The following is a 22,531-nucleotide window of genomic DNA, read 5'->3' as shown; positions in this document are numbered from 1 at the left end:
TTCCTCTTAGGGCTGCCTTTGCCGCATCCCAAAGATTTTGAACAGTTGTGTTTTCATTTTCATTGGTGTCCATGAATTTTTTTAATTCTTCTTTAATTTCCTGGTTGACCCATTCATTCCTTAGTAGGATGCTCTTTAGCCTCCATGTATTTGAGTTCTTTCCGACTTTCCTCTTGTGAATGAGTTCTAGTTTCAAAGCACTGTGGTCCGAAAATACACCGGGATTGATCCCAGTCTTTTGGTACCAGTTGAGACCTGATTTGTGACCTACAAGGTGATCTATTCTGGAGAATGTTCCATGGGCACTAGAGAAGAATGTGTATTCTTTTGCTTTGGGATGGAATGTTCTGAATATTTCTGTGAAGTTCATTTGGTCCAGTGTTTCATTTAAAGTTTTTATTTCCTTGTTCATCCTTTGCTTAGATGATCTGTCCATTTCAGTCTGGGGGGTGCTAAAGTCCCCCTTTATTATTGTATTGTTCTCGAAGTGTTTCTTTATTTTGTTATTAATTGGATTATATAATTGGCTGCTCCCATGTTAGGGGCATAGATATTTACAATTGTTAGATCTTCTTGTTGGATAACCCTTTAAGTAGGATATAGTGTCCTTCCTCATCTCTTATTATAGTCTTTGGTGTAAAATCTATTTGTCTGATATAAGGATTGCCACCCCAGCTTTCTTTTGGTGTCCTTTAGCATGATACATGTTCCCCCCCCCCCACTTTCAATCTGGGGGTGTCTTTGGGTCTAAAATGAGTCTCTTGCAGACAGCATATTGATGGGTCTTGTGTTTTTATCCAATCTGATAGCCTGTGTCTTTTGATTGGGGCATTTAGCCCATTTACATTCAGGGCAACTATTGAAGGATATGAATTTAGTGCCATTGTATTGTCTGTAAGGTGACTATTACTGTATATTGTCTGTGTTCCTTTCTGTCCTATGTTACTTTAGGCTCTCTCTTTGCTTAGAGGACCCCTTTCAATATTTCTTGTAGGGCTGCTTTCACGGTTGCAAATTCCTTTAGTTTTGTTTGTCCTGGAAGCTTTTTATCTCTCCTTCTATTTTCAATGACAGTTTAGCTAGATATAGTATTCTTGGCTGCATATTTTCTCATTTAGTGCTGAATATATCATGCCAGTCATTTCTGGCCTGCCAGGTGTCTGTGGATAGGTCTGTTGCCAATCTAATGTTTCTACCATTGTAGGTTACGGATCTCTTGGCCTTAGCTGCTTTCAGGATTTTATCTTTATTTCTGAGACTCATAAGTTTTACTATTAGATGTCAGGGTGTTGACCTGTTTTTATTGATTTTGAGGGGGGGTTCTCTGTGCCTCCTGGATTTTGATGCCTGTTTCCTTCCCCACATTAGGGAAGTTCTCTGCTATAATTTGCTCCAATATACATTCTGCCCCTCTCTCTCTTTCTTCTTCTTCTGGGATCCCAATTATTCTAATATTGTTTTGTTTTATGGTATCACTTATCTCTTGAATTCTGCCCTCGTCATTCACTAGTTGTTTATTTTTCTTTGTCTCAGCTTTTTTATTCTCCATCATTCGGTCTTCTAGATCACTATTCTCTCTTCTGCCTCATTTATCCTAGCAGTTAGAGCCTCCATTTTTATTGCACCTCATGAATAACCTTTTTGATTTCATGTTGGTTAGATTTTAGTTTTTTTATTTCTTTTGAAAGTTTTTCTCTAATATCTTCCATGCTGTTTTTCAAACCCAGCTAGTATCTTTAAAATCGTCATTCTGAACTCTAGTTCTGACAACTTACTAATGTCTGTGTTGATTAGGTGTCTGGCAGTCGGTACTGCCTCTTGTTCTTTTTTTTGAGATGATTTTTTCTGTCTTGTCATTTTTTCCAGAGGACAACAGATGAATGAGAGAACAAAATGCTAACAGGATAACAACGACCCCAGAAAAATATACTCTAAATATATCAGAAGAGACCTGATATTGGGGGAAAAGAAAAGGAAGGAATGAAAAAAGAAAAATGAAAAAGAAAAAGATTTAAAAAATTTAAAAAAGAATATGATTAGGCAGGTGAATAGATCAGTGCCACACACTAGATTTTGGGCATATTTTGGTCTGTTAGAAGATAGTGCCCCCAAAAATTTAAAGAAGAAAAGCTTATTTATGTACAAAAAATAGGGTTAAATGTAGTGAAGGGATGGAATACGACTGTAAAGATGAAAATTATAAAAGATTTTATAAAAGCAATTGATAAGATATGAAGTTGGTTGAAAAACAAAATAAGAGAAATTTTAAAAAAGGAAGAAAAAGGAGAGAATGTGATCAGACAGGGGAGTAGAACAAAGCCATACACTAGAGATTTAGGGTATATTTTGGTCCTTTAGAAGAAATTGTATCCCAAAATTTAAAGAGAGAACAACTTAGATATATGCCAAAAATAAGGTTAACTACTATGAAGGGATAGAATATGACTCTAAAAATGAAAAATAAAAAAGATTTTTAAAAACGGATTGATAACATGTTGGTTAAAAAAGGGAAAAAGAAAAATTTAAAAAAAAGAAAAAGAAAATTAAAAAAATATTAACTTTGAAAGACTAAAGAATTAGGGGGAAAAAATGCCATGAATTCTATGTGCTGTATTCCCCTAGTGCTGGTGTTCTGCCATTCTCATTGATGGGTAAACTTGGTCTTGGCTGGCTGTTCTTGCTGATCTTCTGGGGGACGGACCTGTCACAGTGATTCTCAGATGTCTTTGCTGGAGGTGGAATTGCCCTGCCCTTCCGGGGGCCAGGTTGAGTAATCTGCTCGGGTTTGCTCTCCGTAGCTTTTGTTCCCTGCAAGCTTTCTGAATTGCTTTTAAGGACGAGAGTGAAAATGGCGGCCTCCCAATCTCTGCGTGGAGGAGCCGAGAACTTGGGGCCCTACTCCTCAGTGTGCCTCCAGAGAAAAGCAGTCAATCACTCCTGTCTCCCCAGTCTCTTGCCACACGCCATGCTCACCCAGCCTGTGACCAAGCGTTTCTAGCTCTGGCACATGACCCCGTGTGGAGTCTCCAAACCCAGCAGATTCCTGCGGTGTGCTCCCCTGCCGCTCTTCCTGGGGGAGGAAGGGGAGCCTCCCCAGATCTACCGCTTGTTGGGTCCCTGTTGGAGGAGCCATGGCCCGACTGTGCCGTGGATAACAGTTTATGGCAACCCTGAGCTGAAAGCCCCCTCTAGCTCCATCTCTGCAGCCAGCTTGCCCACTCTGACATCTGGGAGCTCTGCTGCAATCAGGCACCCCCCGTCTTTCTGTGACCCTGAGGGTCCTGAGACCACACTGTCCTCAGCGAGGGTTCCACCCCCTGCTTAGCCACTGGAGTGACATCCCTCAGTGGAGCGGAGTGGACTTGTAAAAGTTCCAGTTTTGTGCTCCGCTGCTCCATCACTTGCCGGTATCGGCTGACAGAGACCCCCTCCCCCGCTGTCTATCTTCCCGAGTATTGCCTCAGATTCGCTTCTCCACACATCCTACTTTCCAGAAAGTGGTCACTTTTCTGTTCAGAGAGTTGCTGCTATTCTTTTCTTTGATCTCCTGTTGAGTTTGTAGGTGTTCAGAATGGTTTGATCCCTATCTAGCTGAATTCCTGGGACCAGACGAAATTTAGGTCTCCTACTCCTCCACCATCTTGCTCCTTCCCCCCTCATATTTACACACTTTCAAAATATATGGTGAACAAATATAATTTTAAAGTCGTCTGAGGGAAAGCAAGGAGACATCTGGTATCTAAGAGTTTCTGTGTCATCCTTATCCTGCTTAAATACCAATACTACATGTTTTTATTGGTGACATTATCTCTGTGATTTTTAGTAAATGATCTTTTAGTTGGAGTCGATGGGTTAACAGCACCGAACATCTGTAGGCATGGAGCTTTATTTTGAGAGTTATGGTGAGGTGGAAAGTGATGTACATGAGTCTGTGGAGTGTTTAGAATTCATTTTTGAGTAGCTGCATCTTCAAAATTTGCAGGTACTAATTTACTGACATCCTTATAATTTCATCTGAAAAGACAGGAAAGCTTAAATCCTGTTTCACATAACTTGCAAACTTCAATAATGTTATTTAAATGCATGTGGTTAAGAGTGATACATCACGAATTCTCTGGCACCCTAAGTTTTTGATTGCATTTTCTATGATGCTCTAGTACACCAAGGATTATCCTGGAGACACATTTAAAGGTCAGCTAGGCTTCCCATCTATTTTCCAGGCGTTGAAACTCCTCTGATAGTTAAAATTCATCTTATGGGCAGGTTGTTTTGGTAGCAAAGGGACATTCAAGAAAACCATATATGAAGCAAAAGGAAATAGAGGAAGTGCACATGTTCATAATATGAGAAATTAAGTATCACACAGTTTCAACACTTAGTGTGATTAACTAAGAAATGTTATAGATTGAAGTTAAATGACTTTCAACATTTTAGAACTCACTTATATGGAAGTCGAGCATATATTGAGTTAATTTTTTAATGTTAAAGAAATTTCACTTAATATTATATATATATAAGCATAATTAATTTCCCAAAGAAAGTTTAAAATATCACTTATTAATATTTGGTTGACTTATCAAAACTACATACATTAGGATCATCAGTCAAAAGGTAAGTGTTTTATTGCAAGCAACTTGGTTTGTGAGAAGACTCAGAGTCAGATCTAGATCTAATTTCCATATCTGGCACTTGAAACTTGTACATACTTGGGTGAGTTATTAATATCCATGAGACCTAGTTTCCCTATTTATAAAATGGTCATGGTGATATTGAGGTGAGAAAGTTATGATGAGATTCAATTAGTAGCTCTATGTGAAAGGGTCTCACCCAGTGCTTGATACAGAGTAGATATTCAATAGATCCTACTTTATTATGATGATTATTCTTATCATTATTTCATATATAAATTCAAAAATATGGCAAAAATGCCTTATCATCTGGGATTTCTTACTGTTAATTTGTGAAATGTAATCTGGAGGCCATCTGAGTTGCTCATGGCTTGGTCGTACCATATATCTAAACCCAATAGCTATCTATGTATAAGACATTCACGTTGTGCTCTAGGGTATGTTTAATATAATGAAATAATAAATATCTGTAATGTCAGGAAAGCTCTATTTAAGAGGTCATGAGTGAAGCTTGGCGTTCGATGATACCAGTCTGTTTTCTCCCCTAGCTGAATTTAAATGTCAGCCAGGCCGGTTTCAGTGTGGCACTGGGCTCTGTGCTCTGCCTGCTTTCATCTGTGATGGAGAGAACGACTGTGGAGACAATTCTGATGAACTCAACTGTGGTAGGTGATTAAATTCTTAACCAAGGAACAGAAATCTAATTATTACCTGATTTTGTCTGCACTGATTTAAACAGACACCGTTTCAGCACAGATTTTGTTGTTCTTCTTTCTCTCTTTTAGACACACATGTCTGCCTGTCAGGTCAGTTCAAGTGTACAAAGAACCAAAAATGTATCCCAGCAAACCTCAGGTGTAATGGACAAGATGACTGTGGGGATGAGGAAGATGAAAGGGACTGTCGTAAGTCACCTCAGAATGTTCCATCTTGTCTTACTCGAATCTCAACTGACATTGGTCTAAAATTTTTTGTTGCGTACCATACATCCACATAGTGTAGAAAAACATAACACCAATTATGGGCATATACTTCCAAATCGGTACCTTTGGGGATGGGTTACTTAAGAAGCTCTCTATAAAGGATATAGAGAAAATTAAAACATGGGTGGTCTTTACTTAAATAGCTACGTGGAGGTTATGGCAAACCTGAAACAACATGCATTCATTCACATCATCCTTAAGGGAAGAAGCAAAATCAACATTACAGGTGACTGGGGTGTTTTATTCATAAATTGATTTTTTTTTTTTTGCCCACATTAAGCAGCTACAGGTATTTTTCTTCTATTGATTAATCAGTTACTTGAAATCAACTCCATTAATTAGATTGTTTTTCCCCCATAAAATACATGTTGAATATATGATGAGAAAATCTGAGCAAAAGGATCTACAAAATAATTTGTTAAAAACCGTAGATAATACTCTATATAATGTATCTTTGCAAGCTACTTCAAAGAACAACAGTAAAATATCTTCTACTCTTTTCCCTCTTTTTCCCATCCCCCACCAAAAATCAAACTCGGTTAAATGGAAGGCAAAACAATTTCCGTCATATACATATATGCACAGAGGCAGACAGGCACGTGCGCGCGCGCGCGCACACACACACACACACACACACACACACACACACACACACACAGAATCGGAACAATAAAGTACCTGTCAAGTTTCAGGGTTTCAACAGAACCACTGTCAACATTTCTGTCTTGCTGTAGTTTTATTTTATTCCCCTAAAACTTTTATCAGTAAATAATGTGCAGTCACCCAGCAATTTGATTGAGATGGTGCATTCAGAATAAAGTCACTACCACTTCTTTATGGTTAGTCATTCTAAGAGCTGATCCATTAAACTGACTAGGATTTGTGATGCAGTTTACACTCTAATTCCCATGTTCGCCTCTTCCCTCAAAAACCCAACACAACTAGAGATTTTGAGGAGTTTGATGGTTTTTATTTCCTTATTCACCAATATCTTCTGATTTTAGTCTTTTTCTATTTATAGAAATGCATATGTATAAATTCTTCCATTTATTTGGTAAAATTATTCTGAAAGGCTCTGAATTCTTTATTTTTAAAATTAATTTTGAAATATAGCTAATCAAGGTGGGCTTGTTTTGAGAACTCTGATTTTTATCAAATGTATCATTGCAGAAATAGGTTTTATTTATTTCTACCAGAAAGAATATTTGGAATATATCATAGATAATGAAAGTTAAAACTCTTCACCTTCAGAGCTTTATTAATTAAAAGATAATACATTTCCAGTTGACTGTCTTAAGCAGTTGTTTGTCTAATTGTTTTTTAGATAAAATGTCTGTTCTTGTTCAAAGCTACATTTTAATAGATCTTTTTCTCTTAAGCTGAAAACAGCTGTTCTCCAGACTATTTCCAATGTAAAACTACTAAACATTGCATTTCCAAGCTGTGGGTTTGTGATGAGGATCCAGACTGTGCAGACGCATCAGATGAGGCCAACTGTGGTGAGTGTTTTGTGACCCTGGATCATACCTACTGTGTTTGTGTCATCTGACATAGCCACAGTGAAAGGAATTTGAACACAATTCTGGTGAAACTAAGGTCTCACATGAGAAAGTTTTGTCTCTGCGTTCACAGAGTCTTAGTAACCTCAGGTGAGCTATTTTATAAAAAACAATCTCAGGTTAGCTATTTTTACCCATAGAAGGGTAAGGCAGAGGAGTAATATTGCTGAAAATGACTCAACACTACTTCTAAAAGGACGGATTTAAAAGGTAGGCTAAACTATCACCTTCTTGTATTAAAGTGTGCACATGGTATTAGTATTTAATTAATAGAAACAATGAGACATTATCTTTGCATTGTTCCAGACTTTATTTATTTATTTTGCTTAAATACATATGATTTTCCATTCATTCAATGATTACTGGTTATTCTTAAACATGGTGAAAGGAAGGGAAAAGATAATAAAAGTATCTTTTCTGTCTTAATAGATGACAAGGATTACTTAAGTTAGCATTTGTTTCTGAAACATTTATCTTTTCACTTAAAATCAGTTCTTTTATTTACAAGAATTAGTCCTTAATTAACATTGCAGAAATGGAGAACATATTCGTTTTGTTTAATGCATTTCATTCTATCTTGAAAATGTCAACAGGAAGACAGAAATGAAGAGTAGTTGTCATCTGTAATTCATTTTATCAACATTTATTAAACACTAATAGAGACTATTTTGTAGGTGAATACACCAAACTTGGCATTGTTGGGGAAGCAAAAAAATACATAATCTAGTAATTGATTAAGAAAAGCAAAGTTTGGGCGCCCCGGTGGCTCAGTCAGTTAAGCATCCAATTCTTGATTTCGGCTCAGGTCATGACAACCCTGAGGCTCTGCACTGGCCATGGAGCCTGCTTGGAATTCTCTCTCTGCTTCTCCCTCTGCCCCTCCCCAACCTTCTAAAAAAAAAAAAGAAAGAAAAAAGAAAGAAAGAAAGAAAGAAAGAAAGAAAGAAAGAAAGAAAGAAAGAAAGAAAGAAAGAAAGAAAGGTAAATTTTATTCAAACAATATAGGACTTCCAGGTTTGGTAGACAAAATTGTGTTAAATGCAACTGCTATCTTCCACACTGCTCTTGGTTAACTCTTCTGAGAAAAAAAAAAAAGGAAATAATGAAAAACCTTTATGTTCTCTGAAATTCCATTTTTACTGAACAACATTCATGAGTTATATGTGTAATAATTGACATTCATGTGTCTCTAAGTGTTTTTCCTGATGTCTTCCATATGACTATGTCTTCAGAACATGAAACCAAAACAACTAATCACAGTATCTTGAAACCCCATTTACCACTTTGTGAAACTCATAAGCAGTTCATAGAGCCTCAAAGTACAGTCATCAGTGATTTGTTTGTAACAATTATTAAGGACTTTTGCAGACTAGTTTATATATATATTATTGGCAAGTTTGCTCTGTTGTCTTTAGTATTTTTTGTTTACCAAAGCAAAAATGGAATAATGACATGTTAGCTATATGAATATTTTTTCTGGACTATCTATAATTTTTTCTTTAATTGGTTGTAATTTAACTGTTGTGGTGGATTATATTATTCAAACTGATCATTATTGACCATTATAATAACAATAATTCCTAATACTTATTTGTGTTTGCTATATGGCCCAGGAAATGTGTTAAAGGCTTTATATTCATTATCTCATGTAATCTCTTTACTATCCTTACTTTATTGATGTCGTGAAAGAGTCCCAGGGAGGTTACATAACTTACCCAAACTTTCATGGCTAGCAGGTGGTGGAACTGGGACTTGAATCCAGAATTATTTCACACTATTCCACACACTCTGTGAACATAGTATAAAGCCACCTCATTCTCTTTTTTTAAAGATTTTATTTAGGGGCACCTGGCTGACTCAGTAGGTTAAACGTCTGCCTTCAGCTCAGGTCATAATCCTGTGGTCCTGGGATCGAGTACCGCATTGGGCTCTCTGCTCAATGGGGAGCCTGCTTCTCTCTCTCCCTCTGCCATTCCCCCTGCTCGTGCTCTCTCTCTCTCACACACACAAACACAAAAATAAATAAATTAAATCTTTAAAAGAATAAAGATTTTATATATTTATTAGAGAGAGGGAGAGAGAGAGAGGGCTCATGTGTGCACACTCACGTGCACCAATGGGAGAGTATGGGGGAGGGGAGAAGGGTGGGAGAGGGACAAGCTGACTTTGTGTCCAGTGCAGAGTCCCACACGGGATCCCAAGATCATGACCCCTGCTGAAACCAAGAGTCAGACACAACTGACTAAGTCACCAGGTGCCCCTAGAGCCACCTCATTCTTTATGTGTAAAGAGAAAAATATTTAAATGTTTTCTGTTATAAAGTGATATAGAATTCTCCTGGCCATAGTCATTGTTGTAAGTTCCTGACCAGTACACAAACACATACATACCTATAGTAAGAGGAAGAGAAGAGGCGGGAAGGTTGCATCTGATTTGCCTTAGACCCACTATAAAATTTTATTGTGGGCAGACACTAATTTAATTTAAAAAAACAACTTTTTAAAAAAGATTTTATTTATTTATTTCTTTGTGTATTTATTTATTTATCTAGAGTGAGAGAGAGAGAGAGTGTGCCAGCTGGAGGTGGGTGGGGAGAGGCAGAGAGAGAGAGAGAATCCCAAGCAGACTCTGCATTAAGCCCAATCCATTCGCACTAACCATGGAGCCTGATCTGGGCTCCATCTCCCAGCCCTGAGATCACGACCTGAGGCGAAATCAAGAGTCAAATACTTGACGGAATGAGTTACTCAGGTGCCCCAATTTAAAAAAAATTTCTATATTACATTTTAGTATAGCATTTCTCAATCTTTATTCTTGATGGGCTAAAAAACTACCTCCTTCCCCTTTCTTTTGTCTTCAGTAAATGTAGAAATCCCATGTATTTTTACTAAGTCTGTTAACACCTTTGTGAGATAGTTCACCTTTTGATACTTCCATTGAGTGGGGAAAAAAAAAAAAAAACATTTCTTAAAGATGAACCCTATCAAACTAAGGCCTTATTATTTGAATCTGAGTTATATGTGTCTTTGTGGGAATGGACTTTGCCTAGAATAGGAGGTAAATTTCACTATTTCTCATGTTGAGTGTCCTCGGGGCCTCACAAGATGTTGAGTAGATTTGCATGAAGTGCTATCGAGTGACTGCCCTATTCTCTATTACAAAACCTCAATATGCAACTCATTTTCATTGTAGTCACTATACACTTCTACAGTTTCTTAGTCTGCTGTTAAACTTAGGGGCAAATCCTGTTTTACTCTTAGAGGTCACTTAGCTCTTACATCTTATTTCTCAGCAGTAACTTACCTACAGCAATTTATCTACAATTTTAGATCTAATTGGCTTCTGTCAATTTTAAAGTTCTAAAATTGTAATTTGTTCTACCTTGACATATACTTAATGAAATTTTTTTTCCTTTAAATTGTATAAATAATACCAGTGTAGGAGGTGGGGGTCACTGAGACACTATGGAAAAACCTAACAAAATAGAGCAGAATAACTTGCAAACAAAATACACATGTAGTACAGGGGATTAAAAAATGCTTTAATGTATAAATATTTTTTAAATTAATTTTTATATTTACTGGAATACCATGTTTATTGAATTCTGTCCAGTGTAATTCTTGAGTTCTTGCAGTTCTTGCAGATTTAGCAACTAAATTCAATACGTGTAAACATTTTATGTTAATCTAGAATTTAAGGAGGCCTCAAAACCACTTTGAATAGATGTAAATTAAAGGTAGTTTAGGAGTCTTTCTCCAATAGTTTAGTCTGGTGAGAGTGGATACAAATTTTAAAATTGAATTACATATTTTCCCATCTTATTACACATAGTTTTTGAGATGGCTAAATTTATGAATCTGTAAAAACTGCATTTGGCACATTTGAATTTAAATTCATAAATATTTTAAAAACATCTTTTAGCTCTATTTCTATGCAAGTAAAGATTTAAATGTATGCTATACTCATATTTATGACAAGATAGGTTTGACTTTGTTTTGTGAGTTGTTAATAGTTGTTATAAAATTACTTATTTTTGCTTGAAGGTGTTTACTCTTTCTTTACTAGATGCCCAGAGGGAAATAAGCTTTATAAAATGTAGATCTTGGGCACCTGGGTGGCTCAGATGGTTAAGCGTCTGCCTTTGGCTCAGGTCATGATCCCAGGGTCCTGGGATCGAGTCCCACATCGGGCTCCCTGCTCCTTGGGAGCCTGCTTCTCCCTCTGCTTCTCTCTCTCTCTCTCTCTCCCTCTGTCTCCCTCTGTCTCTCATGAATAAATAAATAAAATCTTTAAAAAAAATGTAGATCTTACCTTTTATTAAATTATAGGTTTTTACTCTTCTTGGAAGGCTGCTCCACTACTTCCTACAATGTTGGACAAACACCAGATTTGAATGCCTGATCAAAATATATGCAATACCTCAACTGTAGTAGCTCTAGGATTTTCACTCCAAATTTCAAATTTCTCCACCTTCTGCCTGCCATTTTCCATTTTAGGAAGGAAATGCAGATTTGGGATTTGACAAATCTGTGCTGGATTCTTGCTTCTACCTTGTAATCAGAGTTGGAACTTTTCTATAATTTGACTCTTACAAGATGATATCAGAATCCATGTCTTTTTACTATGTCCTCTGTCCCCAGTTTATAGTTTACCTTCTCTGTTCCCTAGGCATCTGTGTCACATTCCTTTCGTCAGTTGTTCCCCTTGGGCTTTCCTGGTCAGCTCCACACTCACATCACAGTTCTCTGGAATCCACTGTCTGCTCTACCATATTGCTCTTTTCTGTGACCATGTTTCCTGCTTTCTTTTTTGCCGTCCCTTCACCTTATCTAGAATCCTTGATAATTCTTGGTTCAGCATCATTTGCTGCCTTTGAGCAGTCTTGGTTTATAACCTGCTGCTTGGCGAATTATCTCAAAATAAGGTGCTAGCTATAATCACACCAGCTAGAGCTTATGAGAGGATCTTGAGTTTCCTACAGTAGCTTTGTAGTTTCTGCAGCCTGGTTTGCCAACATGATACTGAACACATTCAAACTAAAAGATAGAAGTGATCAATGTGTGCTTTAATTCTCCCCTAAATCTCTGATGAGGAAATTTGAATTAGTCTACTTAATCTATAAGAATATAAGAAACAGATGTTTTAGAGTTAAAGCAAGTGCATATATAATTATAAAATACTTCTACCATACAGACTTGTACAGGAAGTTATATAGTAAGCAATTACCATTTTTAATAGATTTTAATATTTGGCCTAAGGTGTCTCTTTTAAAACATTCAGACCCCTACAATAACATATAAAGCCCACCTCTTTCTTCTCCCATTCCCTTCTTCTGAAGTGGTTGTGTATCATTCACATGCTTGTTTGTTTTTTTTTTCACTTGTACAAATATTTGTATGTATTCATTAATATATATGTAATAGTTAATAGTATCTTAAAAATTTACATAAATACTGTTATCTTTTCAATATTAAATTGAAGCTTGATATTTTCTAGTGGTCTAGTGTATAAATGTGAATAACACATTTTCATACTGAAGGTTATTTTTACATGTTACAATTATTACATATTCATGGGCAAATAAAGCACAAAACATTTCATACAATCTGAGCTATAGACACCATGAAGTCTCAGTTCCCTACTCAGATGCTCTGATTGTCAACTTGCCTGAAAGTTTATTTAAAGCTGTTGTGACAACATCCAGAGGCAGAAATCTGTTAGCCCTGTGGTCAATATCAGGGTAAATTATATGCAGCATGGAGGGCCTGGAATGAGCCTGAACAGAGAAACTCCGATATTGATGGCTATAACTACAGTAGAATAATTCATGATATTTGAAGTTAGTTATTTTCAAAATATTTATTTACTTGCACTTCGAATAGCATGCAGCAAATGTTAGTCCCCTGATTTCAAGACCATCCATGGGAGAAAGTACTGTGTTCCTAATATACGCAAGAAAAGATGATGTCCTAAATTCTGTACCTTGGAAAACAATTCATTTACATGCATTTAGTTAAGGTATCTGTTTAGTGTTTTTAATCAATGTTTCCTGAATTTAAATGTAGGTTAGAAATTGCTGTATTGTATTTTGATTAGCAAACAAATTATGTGAACATTCTAAAGCACCTCTTCCCTGCTGTGTGGCTGTCCCTTTTGTGTAGGGGCAGAAGGAAGGGTCTCTTGGTGAGGGAGGCTGCTGGGAGCCAGGTTTTAAATTTTCTAACACATGGCATCATGATATCTCTGCTACTTAGCATGGTGGGATTATATACCTTTACGTTAGTGGGTGGGGAGGAGAAAGGGCCTCCTTTCTGATTGGTCTGACCTCTGATTGGTCTTTGCTGCCTGATTAGTCAAATCTGCACCTTAACCGTGCCCTGTGCTGTGGAGCCCTGGCATTACCACCCACGGCCAAAGTGTAGGCTTGGCTGTGTCCCTCCAAGTCTCCCTTTCTGGGGAGCTGCAAACTGATCTTAAGTTTCTGCTGTTAAATGAAAGCTCTTGAGCTAAGACATCCAGGGACACATTATCCTGAAAATCTGCCGGCCTTGTGAGGAGCCAGAAATAGGGTCTCACGCTTATCTCTCTAGCTAGTACTCACTTTTAATGTCATAGAGTCGCCCCTGAGTGTTACTGACTGTGTTATGTACCTGATACTAGATGTTTCTCCTGGAAGCTTCGTATCTTTTTGAGATATATTTGGGGCATGGTAACACTTATTTTCTCAGTAGTCTTGGCCTGTCCCATATCATTCTGGATACCGCTCCTATGTTCTGAGGATGTGTACAGCTGCACTCTCCACACAACCTGTGTGTGTGGGTGGGTGGGTGTTTTATTTTGCATTTTTAGAGAATCAAATATACTTGGTGAAGGATGAGAGGAGCAGTATAACAAAAATGAACTTTTTCTTCTCACAATCTCTCAGGATCCAGAAGTGGGCATTTACTTTCTCTACCTACCTAAAAGAAACTTCTACATCATATATCTTATCATTGTTGAGGTGGCGCTTGCCTACTCCACTCCTTACCCTGTCAAAACAGCTGTGGAACAATACAATTCGTGAGGGAGAGAAATGAAAACCACATTGCTTTACAGTTTTAGAAGATGTTTTAATCTTACACTAATATGACCCCAGATGATTTGTAAAATAACACCTAACAACAATCTCATAGAATCACTATCTCAGAATATATTTTAGACATACTGCTTGGTATGTGTTACTGGAGTCTGTGTAGTTTATACTCAATTTAATGCTAATACATTTTATTTTATAATCGTGTAGCTCTATATTGCTACCTTAAAAACATAATGTGGACAAATATCATCACCTTTCTTTTTAAATAGAAGCTTTTTAAATATGATTCAACTCCTGGTACATTTCTGAAGTTTTAAAGTATTTGCCCTGAAAATAAATGTATGTTCTCAAAAAGTGTGGTAATCTGGAGAGCTTATTTTCTGAGCAAAGAAGCTTCTGTTAATTCACTAGGATATATTTTTATACTAGTATTATATTTTATGGTAAATTTTTTGATGCATCATATGTCTTGCTGTCATCCATCTATTTGTTTGTTTGGCAAAATTCTATCTTTTATCCATTTTCAGTCAATGATATTTGTGTTTGAGTATCTCTCTCTCTCTCTCTTTCTTTGTATGTGTATGAGAAAGATAAAGGGAAATATAGCCTCTTTGGCACTGAAATATTTTGGTTTTATATAGCCCTCGAAGGAAAGCCTATCCCTATGAATAGGGCCAGGAAATGGCCGTCTAGTATTTATATGAAGAAATGAATGACCTACATCTGTATACTTTAAAAGTCTAAGTAGAAAACATTTAGTCTTTTTATAACTTGTGTTCAGTAACTTCCATGCATTCACTATCTCTCTATCAAAGGGATGTGCAATTATTTGGTGATGTTATTTTATTTTGTTTGTCCTTCTTAGTAATAAGAGGAAATTTTGAGATTTAACTTTTGTTCCACAAAGCACAATGAGTCAGGAGGCGTGCCAAATATTGTAGATTCTAGATTGATCTGTAGTAAAAGCCATGAAAGGAAATAGCTTTTTGCCCAGTGAGGTTTATAATTGATTTGTAAAGGAAAGAGCTACATATTTGTTTTAATAAGAATTGTGTTGATGCAGTTGATATTTTTTTAAGGAAATTGAGTCAGTAATTTAGCATTCTGTAATACTTTTGTTTGAAAAACTTCATCCTTGTTATACTGCTCCTCTCATCCTTCACCAAGTATATTTTATCCTCTAAAAATGCAAAATAACATAACACACACACACACACACACACACACACACACACACAAAGCTAGTTGGAGATTTATAGCAGAATGTGGCAAAAATAAGTATTAGACACTTTATAAAAATGCTTAAGAAATATAAAACTTTAAAACAGTAACTTTTTATCTAACCTTGGAAGAAAATTATTTGTACTTGTTTTGGTTTACAAGATTCTGTAAAATATCATTTGGGCTGGTGATTTCCTTAAAGAACATGTTGCCATTTTATCTTCAGGGGTTATTCAATGTGGCTTAGTACCATGTTTATATGATTATATTATATATTAGTGAGTGAAAATAAATAGAATGTAAGACTGCAGTGCTTTTTCTCAATACCAATAATATAGGTAATGCATCTACGTATAGAAAATATTATTGTTTACACTTTAAAAAATAGTTCTGATTGTGTTTCCTGGGTGCCTCACTCAGTTAAGCATCTGAGTTTTGGTTTCCACCGAGTCATGATCTCAGGGTCTGGAGATTAAGCCTGGCATAGGGCTCTGTGCTCAACGGGGAGTCTGCTTGAGATTCTCTCCCTCTCCCTCTGTCTCTTCCCTTGCTTGTGTGCTCTCTCTCAAATAAATAAATAAATAAATAAATAAATAAATAAATAAATAAAAGGAAAATGCTGATAGCTTCTTTCAACTGGGTAGAGGACTAATCCTCTTATTCAAATAACCAGCCTGGGGCTCCTGGGCGGCTCAGTCATTAAGCATCCACCTTCAGCTCAGGTCATTATCCCAGGGTCCTGGGATTGAGCCTGGCACCAGGCTCCCTGCTCTGCGGGAGGCCTACTTCTCCCTCTCCCACTCCCCCGCTTGTGTTCCTGCTCTCACTATATTTCTTTCTCTGACGAATGAATAAATAAAATCTTAAAAAGAAAAAAAAAAACAAATAACCAGCCTATGAAAATATGATGTGTGTATTCAAAGCAATTAGGTTGTCACTTCAGTTTCTGTTCTGTATTCATAAATTGTAGTAAGAAACCTTGAAACATCATTTTTGATCTTTTAATTGGACATCTAATTAGTAGAATTTATAGAATATTTTTGAAGATTTTATAAGAATATATATTACATATACATAGTGCTATATATTATGTATTAGAAAGGTTATAAAGCTTAATAACTTAGTTTCTTGATACTTAATTTCTGAGAACAGATTCAAAATATACAGATTTTTAAATTACTATTTTAAAAAACAATGTCATTTCAGAATTCTCTAATCTCAGGAGACAAACTGAGGGTTGCTGGATTGGTGGAGGGGTAGGAAGAATGGGGTGGCTGGGTAACAAACATTGGGGACGATATGTGCTATGGTTAGCACTGTGAAGTGTGCAAGACTGTTGAATCACAGACCTGTACCTCTGAAACAAATAATACATTATATGTTTTAGAAAAAGAAGATAGTAGGAAGGGAAAAATGAAGTTGGGGACATTGGAGGGGGAGAAGAACCATGAGAGACTATGGACTCTGAGAAACAAACTGAGGGTTCTAGAGGGAGGGGGTGGAGGGATGGGTTAACCTGGTGATGGGTGTTAAAGAGGGCACATACTGAATGGAGCACTGGGTGTTATACGCAAACAATGAATCATGGAACACTACATCAAAAACTAATGATATTATGTATGATGATTAACATCGCATAATAAAATAAACAAAAAATCAAAAACAAAACAAGCAAAACAAGAAAAAATAAAAAGGAACATAATAGATATTAAAATAAAACGACCAGGGGTGCCTAGATGCCTCAATCAGTTAAGCTTCTGACTCTTGATTTCCACTCAGGTAATGATCTCAGGGTTCTGATCTCAGGGTCCTGTGATCAAGTACCACATCAAGCTATTCACTTAGCAGGGAGTCTGCTTCTCTACCTCTCCCTCTGCCCCTCTCCCCACTCATGCAGGAGCTCTCTCTCTCTAAAATAAATAAATAAATAAATAAATCTTTCAGAAAATATATTAAAAATATGGATAGGAGGAAGGAAGATGGCAGAGACATAGGAGACCTAGATTTTGTTTGGTCCCAGGAATGCCGCTGGATAGGGATCGAACAATTCTAAACACCTACGAACTCAACAGGAGGTAAAAGAAAAGAACAGCAACAACTCTCTAAACAAAAAAGCGACCACCTTCTGGAAGACGAAATGACCAGATGGAAAAAAATCACCTCAAGAAAAAGAACAAGAAAAAAAAAAAAAGAACAAGAGGCCGTACCGACTGCCAGGGACCTAATCAATATGGACATTAGTAAGATGTAGGAACTAGAGTTCAGAATGAGGATTTTAAAGATACTAGCTGGGCTTGAAAAAAGCATGGAAGATATTAGAGAAACACTTTCAAGAGAAATAAAAGAACTAAAATCTAACCAAGTCGAAATCAAAAAGGCTATTAATGAGGTGCAATAAAAAATGGAGGCTCTAACAGCTAGGATAAATGAGGCAGAAGAGAGAATTAGTGATTTATAAGCCCAAATGATGGAAAATAAAGAAGCTGAGAAAAAGAAAGATAAACAACTACTGGATCAAAAGGGCAGAATTCGAGAGATAAGTGATACCATAAGACAAAACAATATTAGAATAATTGGGATCCCAGAAGAAGAAGAAAGAGAGAGAGGGGCAGAAGGTATATTGGAGCAAATTATAGCAGAGAACTTCCCTAATGTGGGGAAGGAAACAGGCATCAAAATCCAGGAGGCACAGAGAACCCCCCCTCAAAATCAATAAAAATAGGTCAACACCCTGACATCTAAGAGTAAAACTTATGAGTCTCAGAAATAAAGATAAAATCCTGAAAGCAGCTAAGGCCAAGAGATCCGTAACCTACAATGGTAGAAACATTAGATTGGCAACAGACCTATCCACAGGCACCTGGCAGGCCAGAAATGACTGGCATGATATATTCAGCATGAATGAGAAATGAGAAAATATGCAGCCAAGAATACTATATCTAGCTAAACTGTCATTGAAAATAGAAGGAGAGATAAAAAGCTTCCAGGACAAACAAAACTAAAGGAATTTGCAACTGTGAAAGCAGCCCTACAAGAAATATTGAAAGGGATCCTCTAAGCAAAGAGAGAGCCTAAAGTAACATAGGACAGAAAGGAACACAGACAATATACAGTAATAGTCACCTTACAGACAATACAATGGCACTAAATTCATATCCTTCAATAGTTGCCCTGAATGTAAATGGGCTAAATGCCCCAATCAAAAGACACAGGCTATCAGATTGGATAAAAACACAAGACCCATCAATATGCTGTCTGCAAGAGACTCATTTTAGACCCAAAGACACCCCCAGATTGAAAGTGGGGGGGGGGGAACATGTATCATGCTAAAGGACACCAAAAGAAAGCTGGGGTGGCAATCCTTATATCAGACAAATAGATTTTACACCAAAGACTATAATAAGAGATGAGGAAGGACACTATATCCTACTTAAAGGGTTATCCAACAAGAAGATCTAACAATTGTAAATATCTATGCCCCTAACATGGGAGCAGCCAATTATATAATCCAATTAATAACAAAATAAAGAAACACTTCGAGAACAATACAATAATAAAGGGGGACTTTAGCACCCCCCAGACTGAAATGGACAGATCATCTAAGCAAAGGATGAACAAGGAAATAAAAACTTTAAATGAAACACTGGACCAAATGAACTTCACAGAAATATTCAGAACATTCCATCCCAAAGCAAAAGAATACACATTCTTCTCTAGTGCCCATGGAACATTCTCCAGAATAGATCACCTTGTAGGTCACAAATCAGGTCTCAACTGGTACCAAAAGACTGGGATCAATCCCGGTGTATTTTCGGACCACAGTGCTTTGAAACTAGAACTCATTCACAAGAGGAAAGTCGGAAAGAACTCAAATACATGGAGGCTAAAGAGCATCCTACTAAGGAATGAATGGGTCAACCAGGAAATTAAAGAAGAATTAAAAAAATTCATGGACACCAATGAAAATGAAAACACAACTGTTCAAAATCTTTGGGATGCGGCAAAGGCAGCCCTAAGAGGAAAGTATATAGCAATACAAGCCTTTCTCAAAAAACAAGAAAGATCGCAAATACACAACCTAACCCTACACCTAAAGGAGCTGGAGAAAGAACAGCAAATAAAGCCTAAACCCAGCAGGAGAAGAGAAATAAGAAAGCTCAGAGCAGAAATCAATGAAATAGAAACCAAAAGAACAGGAGAACAGATCAACGAAACTAGGAGCTGGTTCTTTGAAAGAATTAACAAGATTGATAAACCCCTGGCCAGACGTATCAAAAAGAAAAGAGACATGACCCAAAAAAATAAAATAGGGATGAAAGAGGAGAGATCACAACCAACACCAAAGAAATACAAACAATTCTAAGAACATATTATGAGCAAATATATGCCAGCAAATTCGATAACCTGGAAGAAATGGATGCATTCCTAGAGAAGTATCAACTACCAAAACTGAGCCCGGGGGAAATAGAAAACCTGAACAGACCTATAACCACTAAGGAAATTGAAGCAGTCATCAAAGATCTCCCAACAAACAAGAGCCCAGGGCCAGATGGTTTCCCAGGGGAATTCTACCAAACATTTAAAGAAGAGTTAATATCTCTTCTTCTGAAACTGTTCCAAAAAATAGAAATGGAAGGAAAATTTCCAAACTCGTTTTATGAGGCCACCATTACCTTGATCCCCAAACCAGACAAAGACTCCATCGGAAAGGAGAATTACAGACCAATATCTTTGATGAACATGGATGCAAAAATTCTCACCAAAATACTAGCCAATAGGATCCAACAGTACATTAAAAGCATTATTCACCAGGACCAAGTGGGATTTATCCCTGGGCTGCAAGGTTGGTTCAACAGCCACAAATCAATCAATGTGATACAATACATTAACAAAAGAAAGAACAAGAATCATATGACCCTCTCAATAGATGCAGAAAAAGCATTTGACAAAGGACGGCATCCTCCCTTGATCAAAACTCTTTAGAGTATAGGCATAGAGGTTACATACCTCAATATTATAAAAGCCATCTATGAAAAACCCGCAGCGAATATCATTCTCAACGGGGAAAAATTGAGAGCTTTCCCCCTAAGGTCAGGAACACGGCAGGGATTTCCACTATCACCACTGCCATTTTACATAGTATTAGAAGTCCTAGCCACAGCAATCAGACAAAAAAAGAAATCAAAGGCATCCAAATCGGCGAGGAAGAAGTCAAACTCTCACTGTTTGCAGATGATATGATACTTTATGTGGAAAACCCAAAGACTCCACCCCAAAACTGCTAGAACTCATATAGGAATTCAGGAAAGTGGCAGGATAGAATTTCAATGCAGAGAAATCAGTAGCATTCCTATACACCAACAGCAAGACAGAAGAAAGAGAACTTAAGGAGTCGATCCCATTTACAATTGCACCTGAAACCATAAGATACCTAGGAATAAATCTAACCAAAGAGACAAAGAATCTGTACTCCAAAAAGTATAAAATACTCATCAAAGAAACTGAGGAAGACACAAAGAAAGGAAAAACGTTCCATGCTCATGGATTTGAAGAACAAACATTGTGAAGATGTCAATGCTACCTAGAGCAATCTACACATTCAATGCAATCTCTATCAAAATACCATCCACTTTTTTCAAAGAAATGGAACAAATAATCCTAAAATTTGTATGGAACCGGAAAAGACCCTGAATAGCCAGAGGAATGTTGCAAAAGAAAAGCAAAGCTGGTGGCATCACAATTCCAGACTTCTAGCTTTATTACAAAGCTGTCATCATCAAGAAAGTATGGTACTGGCACAAAAACAGACACTTAGATCAATGGAACAGAATAGAGAGCCCAGAAATGGACGCTCAACTCTATGGTCAACTCATCTTTGACAATGCAGGAAAGAATGTCCAATGGGAAAAAGGCAGTCTATTCAAGAAATGGTGTTGGGAAAATTGGACAGCCACATGCAGAAGAATGAACCTGGACCATTTCCTTACACCACACACAAAAATAGACTCAAAATGTTTGAAAGACCTAAATGTGAGACAGGAGTCCATCAAAATCCTAAAGGAGAACACAGGCAGCAACTTCTTCCTAGATACATCGCCAAAAGCAAAGGAAGGAAGGGCAAAAATGAACTATTGGGACTTCATCAAGATAAAACGGTTTTGCACGGCAAAAGAAACAGTCCACAAAACCAAAAGACAACTGACAGAATGGGAGAAGATATTTGCAAATGACATATCAGATAGAGGGCTAGGATCCAAAATCTATAAAAACTTATCAAACTCAACACCCAAAGAACAAATGATCCAATCAAGAAATGGGCAGAAGACATGAACAGACATTTTTCCAAAGAAGACATCCAAATGGCCAACAGACACATGAAAAAGTGCTCAACATTGCTTGACATCAGGGAAATCCAAATCAAAACCTCAATGAGATACCACCTCACACCAGTGAGAATGGCTAAAATTAACAAGTCAGGAAACAACAGATGTTGGTGGGGATGCAGAGAAAGGGGAACCCTCCCACACTCTTGGTGGGAATGCAAGCTGATGCAGCCACTCTGGAAACAGTATGGAGGTTCCTCAAAAAGTTGAAAATAGAGCTACCATACGATCCAGCAATTGCACTACTGGGTATTTACCCCAAAGATTCAGATGTAGTGATCTGAAAGGGTACGTCCACCCCAAAGTTTATAGCAGCAATGTCCACAATAGCAATCTACGGAAAGAGCCAAGATGTCCATCGACAGATGAATGGATAAAGAGGTGGTATACACACACACACACACACACACACACACACACACACACACACACACACACACACACACTGGAATATTATGCAGCCATCAAAAGGAATGAAATCTTGCCATTTGCAATGACGTGGTTGGAACTGGAGGGTATTGTGCTGAGCGAAATAAGTCAATCAAAGAAAGACATGTATCCTATGACCTACCTGATATGGAGAATTCTTAATCTTGGGAAATAAACTGAGGTTTGCTGGAGTGGTGGGAGGTGGGAGGGATGGGGTGGCTGGGTGATAGACACTGGGGAGGGTACATGCTAT

At 37.2% G+C, this 22,531-nt stretch overlaps 1 protein-coding gene across 1 annotated transcript in view; it reads left to right on the top strand.

Moving 5' to 3' along the window:
* LRP1B (LDL receptor related protein 1B) overlaps window positions 1–22,531 on the top strand; it is a 1,883,216-nt gene that overhangs the window by 1,670,283 nt on the left and 190,402 nt on the right. Inside the window, 3 exon segments of the mRNA XM_035726875.1 lie at window positions 5,177–5,293; window positions 5,414–5,533; window positions 6,991–7,110. Coding sequence (XP_035582768.1) covers window positions 5,177–5,293; window positions 5,414–5,533; window positions 6,991–7,110 — 357 coding nt within the window.

Source organism: Zalophus californianus, chromosome 3 (assembly GCF_009762305.2).
Source record: "Zalophus californianus isolate mZalCal1 chromosome 3, mZalCal1.pri.v2, whole genome shotgun sequence".
NCBI lineage: Eukaryota > Metazoa > Chordata > Mammalia > Carnivora > Otariidae > Zalophus > Zalophus californianus.
Note: the sequence above shows the minus strand (reverse complement) of the source record. Positions and strands in the feature narration are given on the sequence as shown.